Source organism: Gaeumannomyces tritici (genome assembly GCF_000145635.1).
Source record: "Gaeumannomyces tritici R3-111a-1 unplaced genomic scaffold supercont2.7, whole genome shotgun sequence".
Classification (NCBI taxonomy): domain Eukaryota; kingdom Fungi; phylum Ascomycota; class Sordariomycetes; order Magnaporthales; family Magnaporthaceae; genus Gaeumannomyces; species Gaeumannomyces tritici.
Window position 1 is genome coordinate 1,555,434 of NW_008804551.1, and position 16,156 is coordinate 1,571,589.

Here is a 16,156-nt window from a genome sequence, read left to right on the forward strand (position 1 = left end):
CAAACCAGTGAGGGCCGAACTAGTACTCAGGTGGGTGACCACTGGGGAATCCTCGGTGTTGTATGTTTTTGTGTTTTTATTTATTTTTTTGCCAGCGACGACAATCGCAAACCGTTGCGGGAGCAGCCTATAACTTTAAACTCGTAGCCCAATGCGAAACACTGCTTAGTAATGGCTACATTGGTGTTCCCCCAAAGCGATCCATCCATTTTCTAGACCAAGGGTTGCCGCTATCCCCTTGCGTTGCACAGAAAGGCGACTACTTTCGCTCCGTCAGCCGCACCTTCAAGGGTCCCTTCTCCCACACCTGAAAGGCCTTCTGGTTCTGGATCCAGCGAGTCTGCTCGGGGGCCAGCGCCAGGTCGAAGTTCCATAGTAGCCGCGCTAGGATTAGTCGTATTTCGACCCAGGCGAGACTGGGGGAACAGACAACGGCCAGCACACGTCAGCCGCCAGTATCGAACGCAAAGCACAGCCGAAAGTTCCCTTGGAGGAAGATGGGATGAAAGAGGAGTCCTCATGTACGAACCTTTGGCCGATGCAGGACCGCGGGCCTAGAGCAAACGGCATCGAGGCCTCGAGGTTATCGTCGCCGTAGGGGGCCGGCGGCTCCCTGAGCCAGCGCTCGGGCACGAAGCGGTCCGGGTCGGCGAAGTTGAAGGGCGCCATGCTGGCCCCCATCGCGTGCACGAACACGATGGAGCCCTCGGGGACCATCTCGCCGGCGATGAAGCAGCCGCCTTCTGTGACCTGCCGCGGTTGGCCTATCGGTGTGCGGGAGGAGGGAGAGAAGCGTCAGCTCTACTACTTTCGCCGGCGTGTGTTTCGGCTGCACAAGGGGGGGAAGCAATCAAGTCGAAGCACAGAGGTTTGGGAAGGGATTTTGCCTGACCAGTAGGCAACGGCGGGTATAGGCGCCCGCCTTCCTTGAGAACCGCGGTCAGGTACTCGATCTGCGCAAGCGAGGTCGACGTGATCTCGGAGTCAGTCGCAAAGGTTGAGCGGATCAAGCTCGTCAGCTTTTCCATGATGGCAGGGTTCATCATCAGGCACCACGTTACGCCAGAGAGATACGCAGCGGCTGTTGTCGGTGCGACTTTTTATTAGCCTTGCCTTGCACTGGGCTTTCCACAAACCGTTGTAGTAGGGAACCACATGCTCACATGTCTCGCTGCCGGCAATGATGAGGATGGACGAGTTGCTGATTATTTCGCCCTCGGAGAGCCTGACAGGACAACTAGGGTCAGCGGGCTGTAAAGAAAGGTGGCATGCAACCCACAGTGGAGAAGGAGAGAGGCGAGATGTGTCGGGCAACTTGCCCCTTTTCGTCATTGTGCTTCAGCATGTAGCTCATGAAGTCGTGCTTCCCCTCGTCGACGCCCCGGGCGAGCCTCTTCTTGGCGCTGGCGACGGCGAAACTGAACTCAGCCTTGCGGGCCTGGACTAGGGCGCTGTCGGTCCAGTAGCGGTGGGCCAGCCGGTCGAGCGGGCGCGGGAAGCGGCTCAGCGTCCGCTGCAGGAAGCTATCCTTGATCGACCTGAAGACGTTGGCCACCCACGGCTGCGGAGAATGGCTTGTTGTGAGCGGCCATGATGAGGCTTTCTGCAGACGGGAGATGCATGGGTGATGGTCAGCCCTTCCGGTCACTTACATGGAGCTCGCCGCTCTCCAGGCAGCCAAAGTCCTGGTCGAAGGCCAGCGAGCCCAGCAGGTCAAATGTGGTGTAACTCGGGTGATACCATCAGCTGCAGAGTTCGACACGTAGAAGAGAGTATACCAGAAACATACTTGTACCACATCAGCATGTCGACCTCCTCGCTCCGAGAGGCCCTCTCTCGCAAACGGGCGATCATCTTGTCGACGTACCGCTGGACCAGCGGCTCCTCGCTAGCTATCGCCGACGGGGCAAACATGTGGTTCATGACCTTTCGCATACGCCTGTGGTCGCTGTCAGTGGGCGCATTAAGCTGTTCCAGTAGACGTGCCGCTGTCAGCGCCAGTCTCAAATATCGGCTTTTGGTTGGGGGAGAGGGGTAATGGTAAAGTCAGTTGCGGGGTGCTAACAATGTCGGAAACGCCATTGAGGTTTTTGCGGACGCCAAAGTACGCCTTGGGCAGGGCGCCCCGCGGCCTTGCCTTGTCCTCGGTCCTGCGGTGCCCGTAGATGTCGGACCAGGCGCGGCTGTCGGCGTAGCTGAGCAGGTTGGGCTCGACGCGGACGACGGGGCCGTACTTCCTGTGCAGGGCCTGGATGTGCTTGTTCGAGTCGCCCCGGCAGTGCTGCAGCGTGAGCGGGAGGAAGCTAGCGCGGCAGAGCAGCGGGCCCGGGTACCGACGGAGGGGATGGAGGAACACATTGTAGAAACCGCGGGCGATGAGCAGCGCCAGCGGCAGCCCCAGGATGTACAAGCAGAATAGGAGCATAGTGGCGGTAGCCTGTAGGGTGCCGCGGCCGTGTCTAGTATTGCATGTGGGGGATGTGGGAATGAAGCAATTGGGTCATATATCTGCATGCGAGCGTGAAAGAAGCGAGGTTGATAACCAATGGGAGTCCTGATAGCAGCAGCGTGTTCAGCGAAAGGATGGGCACGTTCGCGCGAGCGGCTCTTCTTGCGCAGGGGACCAGAGGCTTTTCTCCTCCCACAAGGGGCCAGGCCATCCCCCATGAGGAAAGCATGATTGCAACGCCCGAGACGTTGCGCCAATCGGATGATCCCCCGGGCCGAGTCGGCGCTGCTCGACTCAGCGGCCGACAGGTTGCAGCCGGCCATGCTTGGGTTGCGTGGATGGTGAGCTCACTGAATTGCCGAACTTCCAAAGCATATTATGCCCTGGTCCCTGTGTGCGTCAACCTATTGGCTTCGCCACAGAGTTTACTGCCATGACTAATGAAGTTGCAGTGAATTATTGTCCGTAATCTCGGACATTCCACGAAGTCGTATTAAACCTAAACATGCATTTTGTTGTGAACCAATTGGGCCTCCAAGCCAAAAGCGAAGGCCCCCGCTTAGTGGCTGGTAGCTACCTACCAAGTGGGTTTATATCCGTTTGCGACACATTTGCCATAACTGCCAGATAATATGACAAGCCCAAAGATTCCTAGAGGAAGTGCATTTTGGAAGGTTTAAAAGATGGCATTGATTGAACATGCAACTACTAACGTACTTTTGCCGATAAGGGCGTAAAGGTATTGCAAGACGGGTAAAGCCTCTACAAAGATTAGGGTACAAGAATAGAATGGGCAATGGTAGTGGGGGGAAGCGCATAGCGGTACAAGTTAGTTGGTGCAACAACAAAGATAAAAATTATCAACAGCAATGTTAACGCCAAGTGATAGTGATACTCTTAAGTGATACATTAAATTTCAAGTGTGGTGATGCAATGAGGGTTGCCTTTGAGCAAATTATTCCTAAGCGAATGGCCATGCGCTAGTACCGTGGTGGCAAAACGCATCTAAAGACTTTACAGGCGGTCATGTTCAAACTTTGCCTGCCTCCGTCACCTTGATCATCAAGTTGGACTCGAGAAAAACACCATAGCTAGCCACATCGCAAGGCTTGAGTGGATGAGCCAGCTGGAGGTCAAAGTGGCGGAAAAGCTATTGGCTTGCGTCAGCACGATGCTGCATCTTCAAACAGGGGTCGGGCATCACGCATGGAGTCTCGGCCACGACTCACCTCAAAGACAACCTTGTGCAGCTCCATGAAGGCGATGGCCCTGCCCACACACTGCCACTGGCCCGACCCGAACGCGCCGGCCTCGACATTGCGCTGCATGGCCGCGCGCTCGGGCTCGGGAAGGTCGAGGAAGCGGGACGGGCGGAAGACGTCCGGGTCCGGGCCGAAGAGGTCCTCGGAGCGCAGCAGCGACGACTGGTTGGCGCAGATGGCGGTGCCGCCCGGCACGGGGACGCCGGCCAGCGTGTCTCCCCCAGGCGGCACCACCTTGGGCAGCAGGCCCAGCAGCGGCGGCCGCATGCGGATGCCCTCGTACACGACGGCCTGCAGCACCGGCAGCCGCGCCGCCTCGTCCGCCCGGACCACGGGGCTGGACGCCCGGCCGTCGGCGATCGCGGACGCCATCTCGGCCCTGAGGAGCGCGAGCACCGACGGCGTCGACATTGTGTGCACCAGAGCCGAGCGGATGGCCGACGCGGTGCTCTCGGTGCCCGCGACGACCATGAAGAGGCCCTCTACCTCGCACTCCTTCTGCGTGAGGCCGTGATGGATGAAGGAGCCCTGGTCGGATCCATTGTTAGCACAGCTCGCCGAGGGTGGGGGTGGTGTCAGATCACCAGTAGAGGTGTGGCCTACGAGCATGTCCTTTTTGGAATCCCGACCCTCCTTGAAGCGCTTGCCCACGTGGTGCTCGGCCACCCTGCAGACGCCTTTGTTAGCTGCTGTCTCTGCCAGGTGAAAGAGTGGGTGGGAGGTGTAAACACAGACGCGTGTGCGCGCTGGGGTCAAACTTACGCCATCAAGGCTCCGAATCCCTCCTTGTCCTGCGGCTTGGGTCCGAGGAGCTTGAGGAAAAAGCTGGAAAACAGGACGTTGCGGATCCAGGGCACGTCGGCCGACGTGGACATGCGGGGCCAGAGGTCCTTGACGCTCCCGAGGAAGTTGTACAGGTCCGTCTCGGCCGCGAGGTAGCCAAACTCCTGGCCGAACCCGAGGCGGGTGATGACGTCCATGGTGAAGTAGGTCGAGATGGGCCCCAGGTCGAGCAGGGCACCTGTCCGGGCGTAGCCGCGGCGCATGGCGTCGACGAGGGTGCGGACCTGGCCGTCGACGCCAGCCTCGAAGTCGGGCATCTCGCGGCCGCTGTAGGCGTGCACGGTGCGGGACTTGAAGCGCGTGTGCGCCGCGGGCTGCAGCACGGTGAACATGTTGTCGTAGTAGGGGTTGAAGCGGCCCGTGGTGTACCACGTGTCGCGCTCGTAGCCGCTGCGCGCCGCACTCACGCGCCGCAGGATCTCGACATCGTCCGTCATGAGCTCGTTGGGGCCGATGCGCACCAGCGGGCCGCGCTGCTTGTGCCTGCGGTTCAGCTCCCGGTGTACCCAGTACTGCCGCCCGCTGTACGTCGTCTTGGCCAGCCAGAGGTACGAGAAGGTCGCCAGCCACGACGCCGCGGGGAACTGCCGGAGCCGGTACCACGCCCGCGCGCTGGCCACGACGTACCAGGCCGCCAGCGCGCACGCGGCGGCGGCAGCGGCGTGGCCCCACGACACTGGGGGCATGCGGGAAGTGACGGCCTTGAGATGACGGGCCAAAGCGGGGAGGTGGAGGGAGTAGCGGGTCTCTGGGAGCATCGGCAGCACTTTCGCAGCTGCTATGGCGGACATGGTATCCGTCATGTCGCGGAGCGAGTCCATGGCGGGCTTGAGGCTTATAGACTTGGCGAGCTGGACCGACGATGAGGTGGCAATGATATAAAAGTGAGTTAGTCTAAGGATAGATGCCCACTCGTCGATGGTGGAGTGCGTGTCCTTGTGCATCGCGACACGTCCAAGGCAGGTAGGTAGCCTACCTACCTAGATATTTAGGAGGAGGAGGAAGCCCTGCAATACGTCCTTGTACTTGGCAGATGTGCCAAGGTTTGAGACCGATGGGCGGACGAGGTAGGGTTCAGCGGGAGGAGGCATCCAATTAGAATGCAGTCAAGGGAAAGCCCTGGAGATAAGCGAGCTCGGCACCATTCTTGGGGGCGCGGGTGTGGGGGAGGCCTCGGGATTTTTCGTCGGTACCCTGCCTTGGGCTAGTCACTTTTCGAAAAGGGTGCATGTCGGGTGAGGCCGATCACGGCGAGCTGGCGTGCCTCTCCTAACTCGAAGGCGGGCAACTCCACTTTACAGCGCAGAGTGTCGGCACGGGAATTTATTATACTTCCGGACTGTACTACGGAGAATGAGGTCGGCCATGTTTGCCCAAGCAAACATCTCGTGGCGCCGTGCATCGCCTTCTCTCCATGTGGCCGGTAATTTGGTGATGTCGGCGCATCTAAGACAGCAAAACCCGAAGGCTTGCTAACTGCAGATTAAAACCCGAGATCTAGGAAATGTGGGAAAGGCAAGACTCATTCGGAGCAGAGGACATTCCGCACCATGTCTAAGAAGACGGCATTGCGTTGAGCCCGAAGCCGGGGTAGGTTGCTGCGAGGGTCCCAGGCTGCGAGAACAGAAGGAGGGTGGGAGTTGGGCAAGAGGGAATGAAGGAAAGGAGGAAGGGAATTTTTGGCGAGGTTGTCCGAAAAAACCGATCTGGGCATTGTGCAGATTTCGGACAATCGCTCGGCGGCCCGGTTCGTGCGATCGATGCGATGCGATTTGCTCGGTGAGACACAGATATATAAGTTGTCCAGGAGGACTTGGTCTTGGGGTTGGTCTCGGTTCGCTCAGTCAGCAGGCATCGATATCCCTGATATTACTCTCGGACAGTTGCCTGTAGTACATCGTTTCCCATCACTCCCATTAGTCATATAACCTCTAACTCCACCTCCACCATGTCGCCCAAGTTCAAAGACGCGTGGTACTACCCCAACGACATCGCCCATGACCTGGACGGCCTCACGGTGTTGCCCGAGGCCATGAAGCAGGAGGTGTACGCCTGCGCGTGGGAGTACACGCGCTGCGTGATCCCGCAGTACACCAACTGGAAGCGCTACGTCGCCTTTATGCGCACCATCATCATCGGCATCATCGCCGAGTTCCGGGGCGAGCTCGTCGACGTGGCGGCGGGCGACTCGATCCTGGGCTACTCGCTCGACGGCGTGCTGGACGCGCTCTTCGAGGGCACGCCGGGCCACGCGCTCATGGCGCGCGAGTACAAGACCTTCCTGCTCATCACGGCCGAGAAGACGGGCCGGCGGCGCGACCACGAGCTGTTCCGGCGCTACGTCAACGGGCTGGCGTCGGGCCCGCGCGCCTGGTTCCGCATGCGCGACTGCGACGCCCTCGCGCGCTTCTCGCTCGCCGCCGCCCTGGCCTGCTGCGACGTGACGGACCGCCTGCCGTCGCCGGACCAGCTCGAGCTGCTGACCGAGATCGGCGACACGCTCTACGACGCCGTCGCCTTCTACAAGCACCGCAGCGAGGGCGAGACCAACAACACCTTTGCGTACGTGCCCGAGGAGTCGCGCGTGCGCGCCTACAGCGTCGCGCGCGAGCTGCTCTGGGCCCTCGACGTCGCCTACGCCGGCAAGCCCGAGGGCGCGCCGCTCATGAACTTTGTCCGCTTCTTCGGCGGGCCCATCCACATGATGATGCGCCGCTACCGCTTCGTCGAGGAGGGCCTGACCATCGGGCGCGCCGAGACCGACGTCGTCGTGGCCGAGACGCGCCGCAACGTGAAGCTGTGGAACCGCGTCGACGCCGTACCGCAGCAGCCGCAGCAGCCGCACCACGAGGGCACCACCGAGGCCGCCGGCGGTCACAGCCGCGGCGCCAGCATCGCCAGCACGCCCACCAACGTCGACAGCAGCAGCAGCAGTAGCAGCAGCACCACCGACCCCGCGGTCAGCAGTCGCGGGAGCGACACCAGCGTCGAGGACGACGGCGGCAAGCCCCCCGCCGCCGTCGCCGTCGCCGCCGCCGAGGTCCCGGGGGTCGAGCGGTTCCACGCGCTGCTCAAGCGCAGCGACCAGCTCATGTTCCCGGAGCTGCCGGCGTACCTGGAGCGTTCGGCCGAGCAGCACTGCGACCGCTGCGGCTACCAGACGTCGTACGGCGCCCGGCGCATGTACCGCTTTGGCGGCGTCGACCTGTGCGTCGGCTGCCGCGCCATGTGGCGCGGCTACATCGAGTCGCTGCCCGAGCGCGTCCAGGAGGCCTTCCCCGACGTCGTGCTCAAGACCCCGCCGCCCCAGCCGCCCGCGCCCGAGGCCGCAGTCGTCGCTGACCCCGGCCGCCAGCAGCTGCGCGAGGAGGTGTTTGGCGACTCGTGCTACGCGACGGTTCCGTAACTTAGACCCGGGTGGTCGGCGGGGGAGATGCCTTAGCCTCTTTCGCTGCCGTTGATGTTGGGAGTCTGGGCCTTTAGGTTGCTGGAGGTTTTGAGGAGGGGATCGGTGGGATCGTGGTAAGTAGTTATAGATTGGAAACCACATGGACACTTGGGTTTACAAAGGCTACCTAGCGCCGCCAAGATGTAATTCCTAGCTGTGTCACAAATGAGGCTATCACCAAAAGCCGGCACACTGTTCCAGGCCTTGGCACGGAAGATCTGCACGGGCACCGGTGCGGAGTACTGGTGCCGCACAGGGTAAGTCAGTGCACCCCAGTCCGGCACCATCACGGGATCAGATTAACACCAAACCTACTACATTCAATTGCAAATTTCCACCTCTATTTAAGCCACCTCGATGCAAACAAAGCTAATTCCTATTCAGAATCGTCTGGGCTTTTAAACGCACTACTCGTGCGGGCTAAAAGCGCCTGCAATTTAACGGTCCTCCAGAATAAAGTGCGGCGGGGCAATTCGGCGTTTTCAGGGCAATTCGACGTTTTTCTGTAACATTTTTCCCCACCCAAATTAGCTGGAAACCAATGTATCGCCGAAAGAGGTAATAGTTAGCCAAACTTTTGTAAGCACGATGCACAGCCAAAAAACTATCGTAATTTTAACCCCGCCAATTTAAGCTTTGCGCTTTTAGGTTTTCCAGCTAAATTTTACCAAAATGCCCAAAATCTGGTATAAAAAAAAGCGCGAAAAGGCCCGGGTTAATAAAGCCCGGGTCCTAATCGCTTTAAAAGCTTTTAATTAAAGCAATTTTAAAATTTTCGTTATTTGCGCGCGGCAATACGAAATAAACCCTCGCTTATTGCAAAAGCGTTGGTAAAGAGGCGCTGGCAAAGGAAAAAACGGTGGGTATAACAAAAAGCTAATAAAGGCTGAAAATTTCGCGTTATTTGCATAAGCTAATTGGAAGCCATTAATTGGTGGGTTAACTTAAATGGTTTTGTGTGGGGTTTATTAACAAATAAATTAACCTTTTTTAGGAAACGCCGTTACTGTAATTGCTGTTACTTAAACCGTTAATTCGATTTTCCGCCGCCGGTGTTACGGGCGTTAAGCCCCGTGTGGCAGATAAAGTAAATAAAGAGGAGCCTTTTATCGTTAGTGGGCTTAAAGGCTTACCCCGCCCGATAAGGGCGATAAGGGTGGGGCCGCCCGCACGAGATATTTCGTGCGCCCGCAGCCGCCCTAAAAGGCCCTCCTTTAGCTCCTTATGCTTTTTACTTACCTACCATTTGTACTACTATTTTTCTCTTTATTCCTTTACTTTATCGTAACAAGTAGTAGCAACTTTTTTTACTTGCAAAAAACCTAATTAACTAATTTCCCTTTCGATTGGTTACCGCGCCATTAAAAAAATCCTTCCTTTAATCGGCTATTAAAACCGCGAAAAACTCCCCGTTGCGATTAAAGTTGCGCGTTTTCCAAAAGGTTTTTGTGCCCCAAAAAAATCGCGAACATTAATTTCGAATGCCCTTTTAACCAGTCCTCGTACCGTTAAAAATACCATTACTACCGTAATCCTAAACAATCGAACGCTATCGGTTGCTTTTAAAGCGGAAGGTTTTCGAACTTAAGCATTAATTTTTTACTTTTACGTTATTTTTTAATCCATTTCGACGCGATAACCAAAAAGCAATCCAAAACTTCCCGCATTATTAAAATTAATTAATTTAAATTATTCGGGCAACGGTAGCAATTAATTTTGGCAATTGGAATTACGTTAATTTCCCGTTATTTCGTTTTTAAATTAACTTTGCGAATTTTCAACGCGGAATTTACAAAACGCGGGGTTACGTAAATACGTGCCTTACTTTTACAATTACAAAATCCGTAAGCAAACCTTATTTAAGCCTCGTTTATCTTTACAAATTATTTATTATAGTAAGCAAAATAAATCCATAAAATTTTTAAACGTTTTAGCTTTCCAACGGATTACTTTTCATTACCCGCGGGTAAATAAAAATGAATTTTAAAAAAATAAAAGTACAAGCGAACGGGTATTCCAAATGTTAGCAAATACGCTACAATGGCAAAAAACAACGATTTACCGCTTAATAAAAACAAAGCTTTAAAAATAGCTAAAAAGGTTATTAATAATAGCAGCCAGGAAAATAAAAGCTTTATAATATACAAACTTTAAAAAACCCGAGCTAGTTGGGCTGGATAACGAACCCGCAAAAAAAAAGCTATACCATCGAAGCTGTTACAAGCCGGGCAGCGGCCCGGCCTCTTGGCTCCAGGTTGTAGGCTAGGTATGGTTGGGAGCTGCACGCACGGGCCGCGGGGCTAAACGCACATAAGCGCACCCATACCAAAGGCTGCGGAGCAAGCTTATCCTTTTCCTACTTTGTCGTACAATTTATATTTATATCCGCACTTGTTTTTAAAGCACGCTCGGGCAAACCCGTTATATTTTGTACGATTACATTCAAAAAAAATCCGTTTACAAAAAAGCAAATGTTGTAGCAAAAGCTTAGCTTGTTAAAGCAATTCGAACCGTAAAGTTTTTACCTGTAAAGGTTCCTCGGTAATGAAGTATCGAATTCCAACACATTAAACGGAATAACGGTAACTTACAAAAAAAAGGGCAAAGCGTTATTTAAAGCGGCTTTAACGTGTTTTAAATTAAAAAAAGCGCTTTTAAAAAAGCAGTTCGATCGTAAAACCGAAATTAACGAAAACAGCGAATTTGTATTTAAAATAACGTTTTAAAGCAAAAAAAATATCCAAATCCTTTATACGGTTAACAAGCTTTTTTACGGAAATTGCATTTGCTTTTTAAAATAAATTAAGCGCGGTTGCAAATAAAAAACGAACTTTAAAAATTGCGCATATTATTTCGTTCGATTTTTCTAAAAAGGTTCCAGCCCAAAGCGCAAACTATAAAGCAAAGTTTTTTAATTGGCCTAAATAAAATAGTAATACGCATACGTTTTATACGTATTACAATAAGCTTTTTATACGTTATAAAGCGGAAATTGCATAAAAAACGTTGGTTTTAAATATAACGTTATGGTACCAATATTTGGAATTGCTATTAATTGCAAAGTAACAACCATTAATAAGCTTTTTTACTGGCGGGGTAAAAAAAAATAAACCCGTTACGGATTTATACTAACGGATTAACGAGCTTTTTAATAGCTTTTTTTTTAAAAAAAAAGCTTAATCCTTATTGCAAACCCTTTTCCAAAAAAAACGAACAAACGTTTAACGCATTTCATTTTTAATTTAAAAACGTAATTATAAAAGCAAACGGAAATAACTAATTAAACGAAGCCCGTTTTACGTAATTAAAAGGATTTTTCGTTCCGTATTTAAAAAAAACGCTTTTATACGCGGGTTTAGTTAACCGTTTATTACTAATTCTGTTGGTAAGCTTCACTTACTAAACTGGGTGGCCCTTGGGCCATCCTCGACGTGATGCAAACCCAATTGTTGGGTAAATCGGTTCTTTGTTTGCATAACCTGGAAGAGATTTATTTGTGCAGGTGCCGGCCAAAGGCCGGCCTAAATATACAAGCGTGCGGGCAATGCACGGGCCTTAAAAGCACGTAACAAGCCTGCAACCCCTTACTGGATAACCCGTGCATTTACTTATTCCAACAAATTCGTTTAAAAAATTCCATTTTTACTTAAACCTTTAAATAAACGGAAACATTTAACAAATTGCGGAAAAAACGCGAAAAAAAACGAAAAAAAGCGGGAAATAACGCACCCCCAAACCCCCAAATGCTTAATCCTTATTAATAAATAACGGCATTATATTATTAACCCGTACCGGCGCATAAAGCCACTACCTTAAAAATTAAAGGATTGGATAAAAATGGAAATACCCCCATGCATATAGGTTTCATTGTTACAGTTAAGCTTTTGCTTTTAAAGTAAGGCACTTAAGGAGTACTAAGCAGTAGCACGTAACTTAACAACTAAGGGGATTCACAAATAACTTGGGTGCGGTTTAAATGCTTGCTCCAAAAGTTACTTGGAAGCTAACTTAAATTAACTAATGGCGGTGCATTTGTTAAAAACTATTTAAAACAAAGGAAACCCTTTCCTTTTATACCCAGGTTTGGCAGCGTACCGGCGCTCCTGCCAAGGACCTGTAATTTGTAATTTGTTAAACAGATTATAAATTCCTTGCGTTCTGTGATTTGCCGGGCAAATCGCAGATTAGCTTACTTAAGCTTCCGGGATGAAGGGCATGGATTGCTTACCCCTTACCTTCCTAGCCTCTTTCTCGGCCGTAACCGCTGGCGGTTGTAACATCCATTCGCTTTTTAAACTGAAAAGGACGAAAAGCCCGCGGCGTTAATTGCGGGCGTAATTATTAAACCGGTTTAAGCACCCGGCGGGCCGTTTGGGCCAGCAATAAAAAAAAGCAACGTTAAAAATAAAGCTTTTGTTTTAAATGCGGGGCCGGGGGCTACTTTATTAACGGTTGCCCATATTAATTAAGAGTTTAAAAAGGGGCGGGGTTAGCGTAAGCATAAAAAACGCGCGCTTTAACATTTCCTTATAGCTTGAACCGGAAAATGACAACGAAAAAAAAAAAGCTTTTTTTTTAAAAAAGTAAAAAAATAACCTCTAAATAAAAGCAAATTTAAAAAAAAACGAAAGCTCCAATAACTTTTACAAATGCGAATTAAAATTTAAAAAATGGATTTAATATACATTTTTGCGATAATTAATAAAAGCGAACTTTTTAATGCATTAATAAATAAAAGTTGCAAATGCTTTGTATATATATATATATATATATATATTACCTTTATTAAATCGTTTCCAAACGCGCTTTTTCAAACGCGTTTATTTTCCTTTTCCTTTCCGCAATTTCTTTACGGAAAGATTTTTACGCTTCCAAAACCTTTTTCGACAAAATTTTTTTTGCCGAAACAAGCTTCGTTATTAATCCCAAACGTTGCCAAAAACCTTTGTTAAATCTTACTTTTTTAACTTTTACGTTTTTACGCTTTTAAAAATTTTAACCCTTTATCCTTTACCGCTTTACTTTTACGGGCTTCCGGTTATTACTAGTTATAAATGGTACGGATAACAACCTTTTCGTAATAGCGTTATTTAAAAATTAAAAGCAATGGCTTACGTAGTTTACGGCGTTCCATTAAAACGCATTAATTTTAAAAATTTAAAACCAGGTTAACTTTAATTTAAAATCCCCAAACGACGTGCAGGTTAACAAAACCCTGGATTTTAACTTTTTTGCAGCAAAAGCCCGAGCTAAATACGTTAAAAACCATAAATTTAAGCGCTTAACTTAACAAATAATTTTTTTAACCGAAAAAAAAGGTCGTTTAAAAGCTTAACAAAGCAAAAGCAAAGCTACGCAAAAATTTAATTCCGAACTTTTCCAAACCCTTTCGGTTTTTACCGAAAGTAATTTTAAAGCTAAGCATAAAAAAGCGCTTAAAGCAAAGGATACCGCAAGCAAAACCGCGTTAAAAAAAATTATAACCTTTTCCAAATGGATTAATTTTTCCGTAAATTTTATTGCGCTTGTAAACGCGCAATTAAAAGTTTAAACCAATAATTACGTTATTTTCCATAGCATTATTATTTATTTAAAAGCGCTTTACGCTTTTATTTCCATAATAAAAATTTAAATAATTTTTTAAAAATACCGCAATATGCTTAAAAAGGCCGTTAGCATTACAAACGTTAATTAATGGTTTTTAAAATTCCAAACGATTTTTATTTAAGCCAAAATTAAAAACGTTTTTAAAATACAAAGCTTTACGCTTATGCTTAACTTTTTTAAGCATATAAAGCGTTTTAACCTTTTTTAAGCAAAGCGTTACCGTTAAAAAATAGCTACGAGCAATTTTACGGGAAAAATAAATATTTTAATAACTAAATTTTTAATTTTTTTTATAACATTGCAATAATAATTTGGGTACCAAAAAAAAGCTTGCGTTTTTAACTTTCGGGGGCGCATTTAAAAACAAAAACGAAAAAGTTAAAAGCATTTAGCAAAATAACGCAATAACGTATAAATGCCCGGTTTGCATTTAAACCCATTTTTAAAAGCCGGAAAATTGCTAAAAGCTTATATACGTGCTTACCGGTAATTCCAAACGTTTTTGCAATAAATTAAGCAACAAAAAATGCAAAAAAATTAAAAAGTTTTTGGAAAAAAACCGTTAAAAATTATTTAAAAAATCCTTTTTTTAAAAACAAATTTAAAAATTTTGTTTGGGAAAAGCAAACCGAAAGCGCGTTAAGGTTTGGTTTTTAAATTTTAAAAAAAATAAAAAATTTAAACGCGGCCGTGTTTAAAATGCTTTTGTTTTAAAGCGTTTTTTTGGCTTTTAATATTATAAAAAATATTTATTTCGAAAGCACGCTATTTAATAATTGCGGTTCGTTTTACATTGTTAACGATAAAAAGCGCTTTAATAAAAGGTTATTTTAATCGTTAAACGGTACCGAAACGGTTTAATGCGGCATTTAATACTTTCCAATTTTGGAATAAAGCATTCGTACGCTTTTTAGCGTTTTAAACGAAAGTAAAAATTTTAAGCTTTATAACGTTGCTTTAATAAAGGGCTTTTATGTTAATATTATTTTAAAAGCCCGTTTAAACGCTAAAAAGGTATAATTTTGCGGGAAAAACGCAATTTTAAGCATTAAAAAAGTTATTAACGGGATAGTAATTAAACGCTTTTAACGCAAAAATAACGTAATATTTTATAAATATAAACCCGTTGCTATTTATTTTATGTTAATTACGTTGCAATTTTTTCCCGGTAATATAATTTTAACTTTTGCAATTAAAATTTTTTTTCGCCGCAAACGTATTACGCATACGTAACGTTTAATTTCGAACTTTACAAAACCGTAAAAAAACACCGCCGATTTTTAGCATTTGCGCAATAATTATTTAAAATTACAAACGCTGGAAGCTTTCGTTTGGAATGCCCAGAACGTTAAAATTAAAAAATTTAAATGGATTAATTGCGAAGCATGCGCAACAATTTACGCTATATTTATCGTTTTTAAGCGCTTTATAAAAAGGGTTATGCGCTTTTTTTAAAAGGTTTAATTTAATTTATTTAATTACGTTAGGTTAAAATTAAAAATAAATTAAATTTTGCTATTAATAAATAAATATAACGGCAAAATTTGGAATTTTACAATCCTAAACAAAAAAACCAACGGTTATTAAAGTTTTAAAAAAATAAAAAGCGTAAGTAAAAAAACAATACAAATTGCTTGTTGCTATTTTTAAATATAACCAAAAAAAGTCCATTATATTTATAAAAGGATTTTTAAAGTACGAAAAATAAGCTTAAATTAAAAGCATTGTTATCGAAATTTTACCGTTATACATTTACAAACTTAACGGAATAATCGAACGCACGGGATAAAACGTTATTACAAAAAAAATACGCATGCGCAAAAGCGCAAAATTTTTTAAGCATTTATAACCGAAAACGGTTTACGTTACCGTTTGGCTAAAAAACATAATTTTTTACCGTTAAAAAGCATGCGCGCTTTTAACAATATCTTTTTAAATTAATTTTGGGGGTAATTCCGGCATTACGCCCCGAAGCTTTTTACGGGTTTAACAACCGATTTAAAACCGGATTGGAACGGCATTTACGCTTACGGGTACAAAGCTTATCTTTTAAACGTAAAAAGGTTTTACAACGCAAATTTTAAGCATTTTAAAATTAACTTTCGTACCGGGGTTAAATATTTAATAAATTATTAAGCTTTTAATATTTACCGGATTTAGGTTCCGTTAAAAAAAAAGTAATAATTACAAAAAACGTTAAATTTAATAAAAAAAGCTTTTTTAAAAGCAAGCAAAAAAAAAACCCGATTAACGTAATTATTTACAATTTGCTAATTAAATACAACAAAACGAAAAACCCGCTTGCAACCCGAAAAAAAAATGTTAATGCGCTAAAGCTTTTTTAATTAAAAAAGCTTTAAATACCCATTTTTTGCTACTAAGCATTAAAATTAAAAATTGGGGGTAAAAAAGCTAGGTTTTATCGTAACCATAAAAGCTAAAGCCGCAAAAAATTCGGCCAACGGGCTAAATTTAAACGCGTACAAATTTTTAATTTTAAATATTTTAAAAAATGGTTATAAAGCAAAGCAAATGCGTAATACAAGC

The 16,156-nt window shown here is 47.1% G+C and overlaps 4 protein-coding genes across 4 annotated transcripts; 2 read left to right on the plus strand and 2 right to left on the minus strand.

Annotated features, from left to right (window-relative positions):
* Positions 1–164: 164 nt before the first annotated feature.
* Positions 165–2,425, minus strand: GGTG_11842 (hypothetical protein; the record flags this gene model as incomplete). The annotated part of the gene is made up of 8 exons (XM_009229733.1): positions 165–416; positions 530–764; positions 893–1,081; positions 1,164–1,225; positions 1,320–1,561; positions 1,653–1,728; positions 1,790–1,968; positions 2,066–2,425. 8 exons carry the CDS (start codon positions 2,423–2,425, stop codon positions 260–262), a joined length of 1,500 nt encoding a protein of 499 aa, XP_009227997.1. The 3' UTR covers positions 165–259.
* A 158-nt stretch (positions 2,426–2,583) lies between these two features.
* GGTG_11843 (hypothetical protein) lies at positions 2,584–3,335 on the plus strand (the record flags this gene model as incomplete). Its single annotated transcript, XM_009229734.1, has 2 exons — positions 2,584–2,843; positions 3,317–3,335. 2 exons carry the CDS (start codon positions 2,584–2,586, stop codon positions 3,333–3,335), a joined length of 279 nt encoding a protein of 92 aa, XP_009227998.1.
* A 144-nt stretch (positions 3,336–3,479) lies between these two features.
* Positions 3,480–5,498, minus strand: GGTG_11844 (hypothetical protein; the record flags this gene model as incomplete). The annotated part of the gene is made up of 4 exons (XM_009229735.1): positions 3,480–3,599; positions 3,679–4,239; positions 4,315–4,378; positions 4,474–5,498. 4 exons carry the CDS (start codon positions 5,496–5,498, stop codon positions 3,480–3,482), a joined length of 1,770 nt encoding a protein of 589 aa, XP_009227999.1.
* A 1,004-nt stretch (positions 5,499–6,502) lies between these two features.
* On the plus strand, positions 6,503–7,960 carry GGTG_11845 (hypothetical protein; the record flags this gene model as incomplete). Its single annotated transcript, XM_009229736.1, has 1 exon — positions 6,503–7,960. The coding sequence occupies one exon, from the start codon at positions 6,503–6,505 to the stop codon at positions 7,958–7,960; it is 1,458 nt and encodes a 485-aa protein (XP_009228000.1).
* Between the last annotated feature and the right edge of the window lie 8,196 nt (positions 7,961–16,156).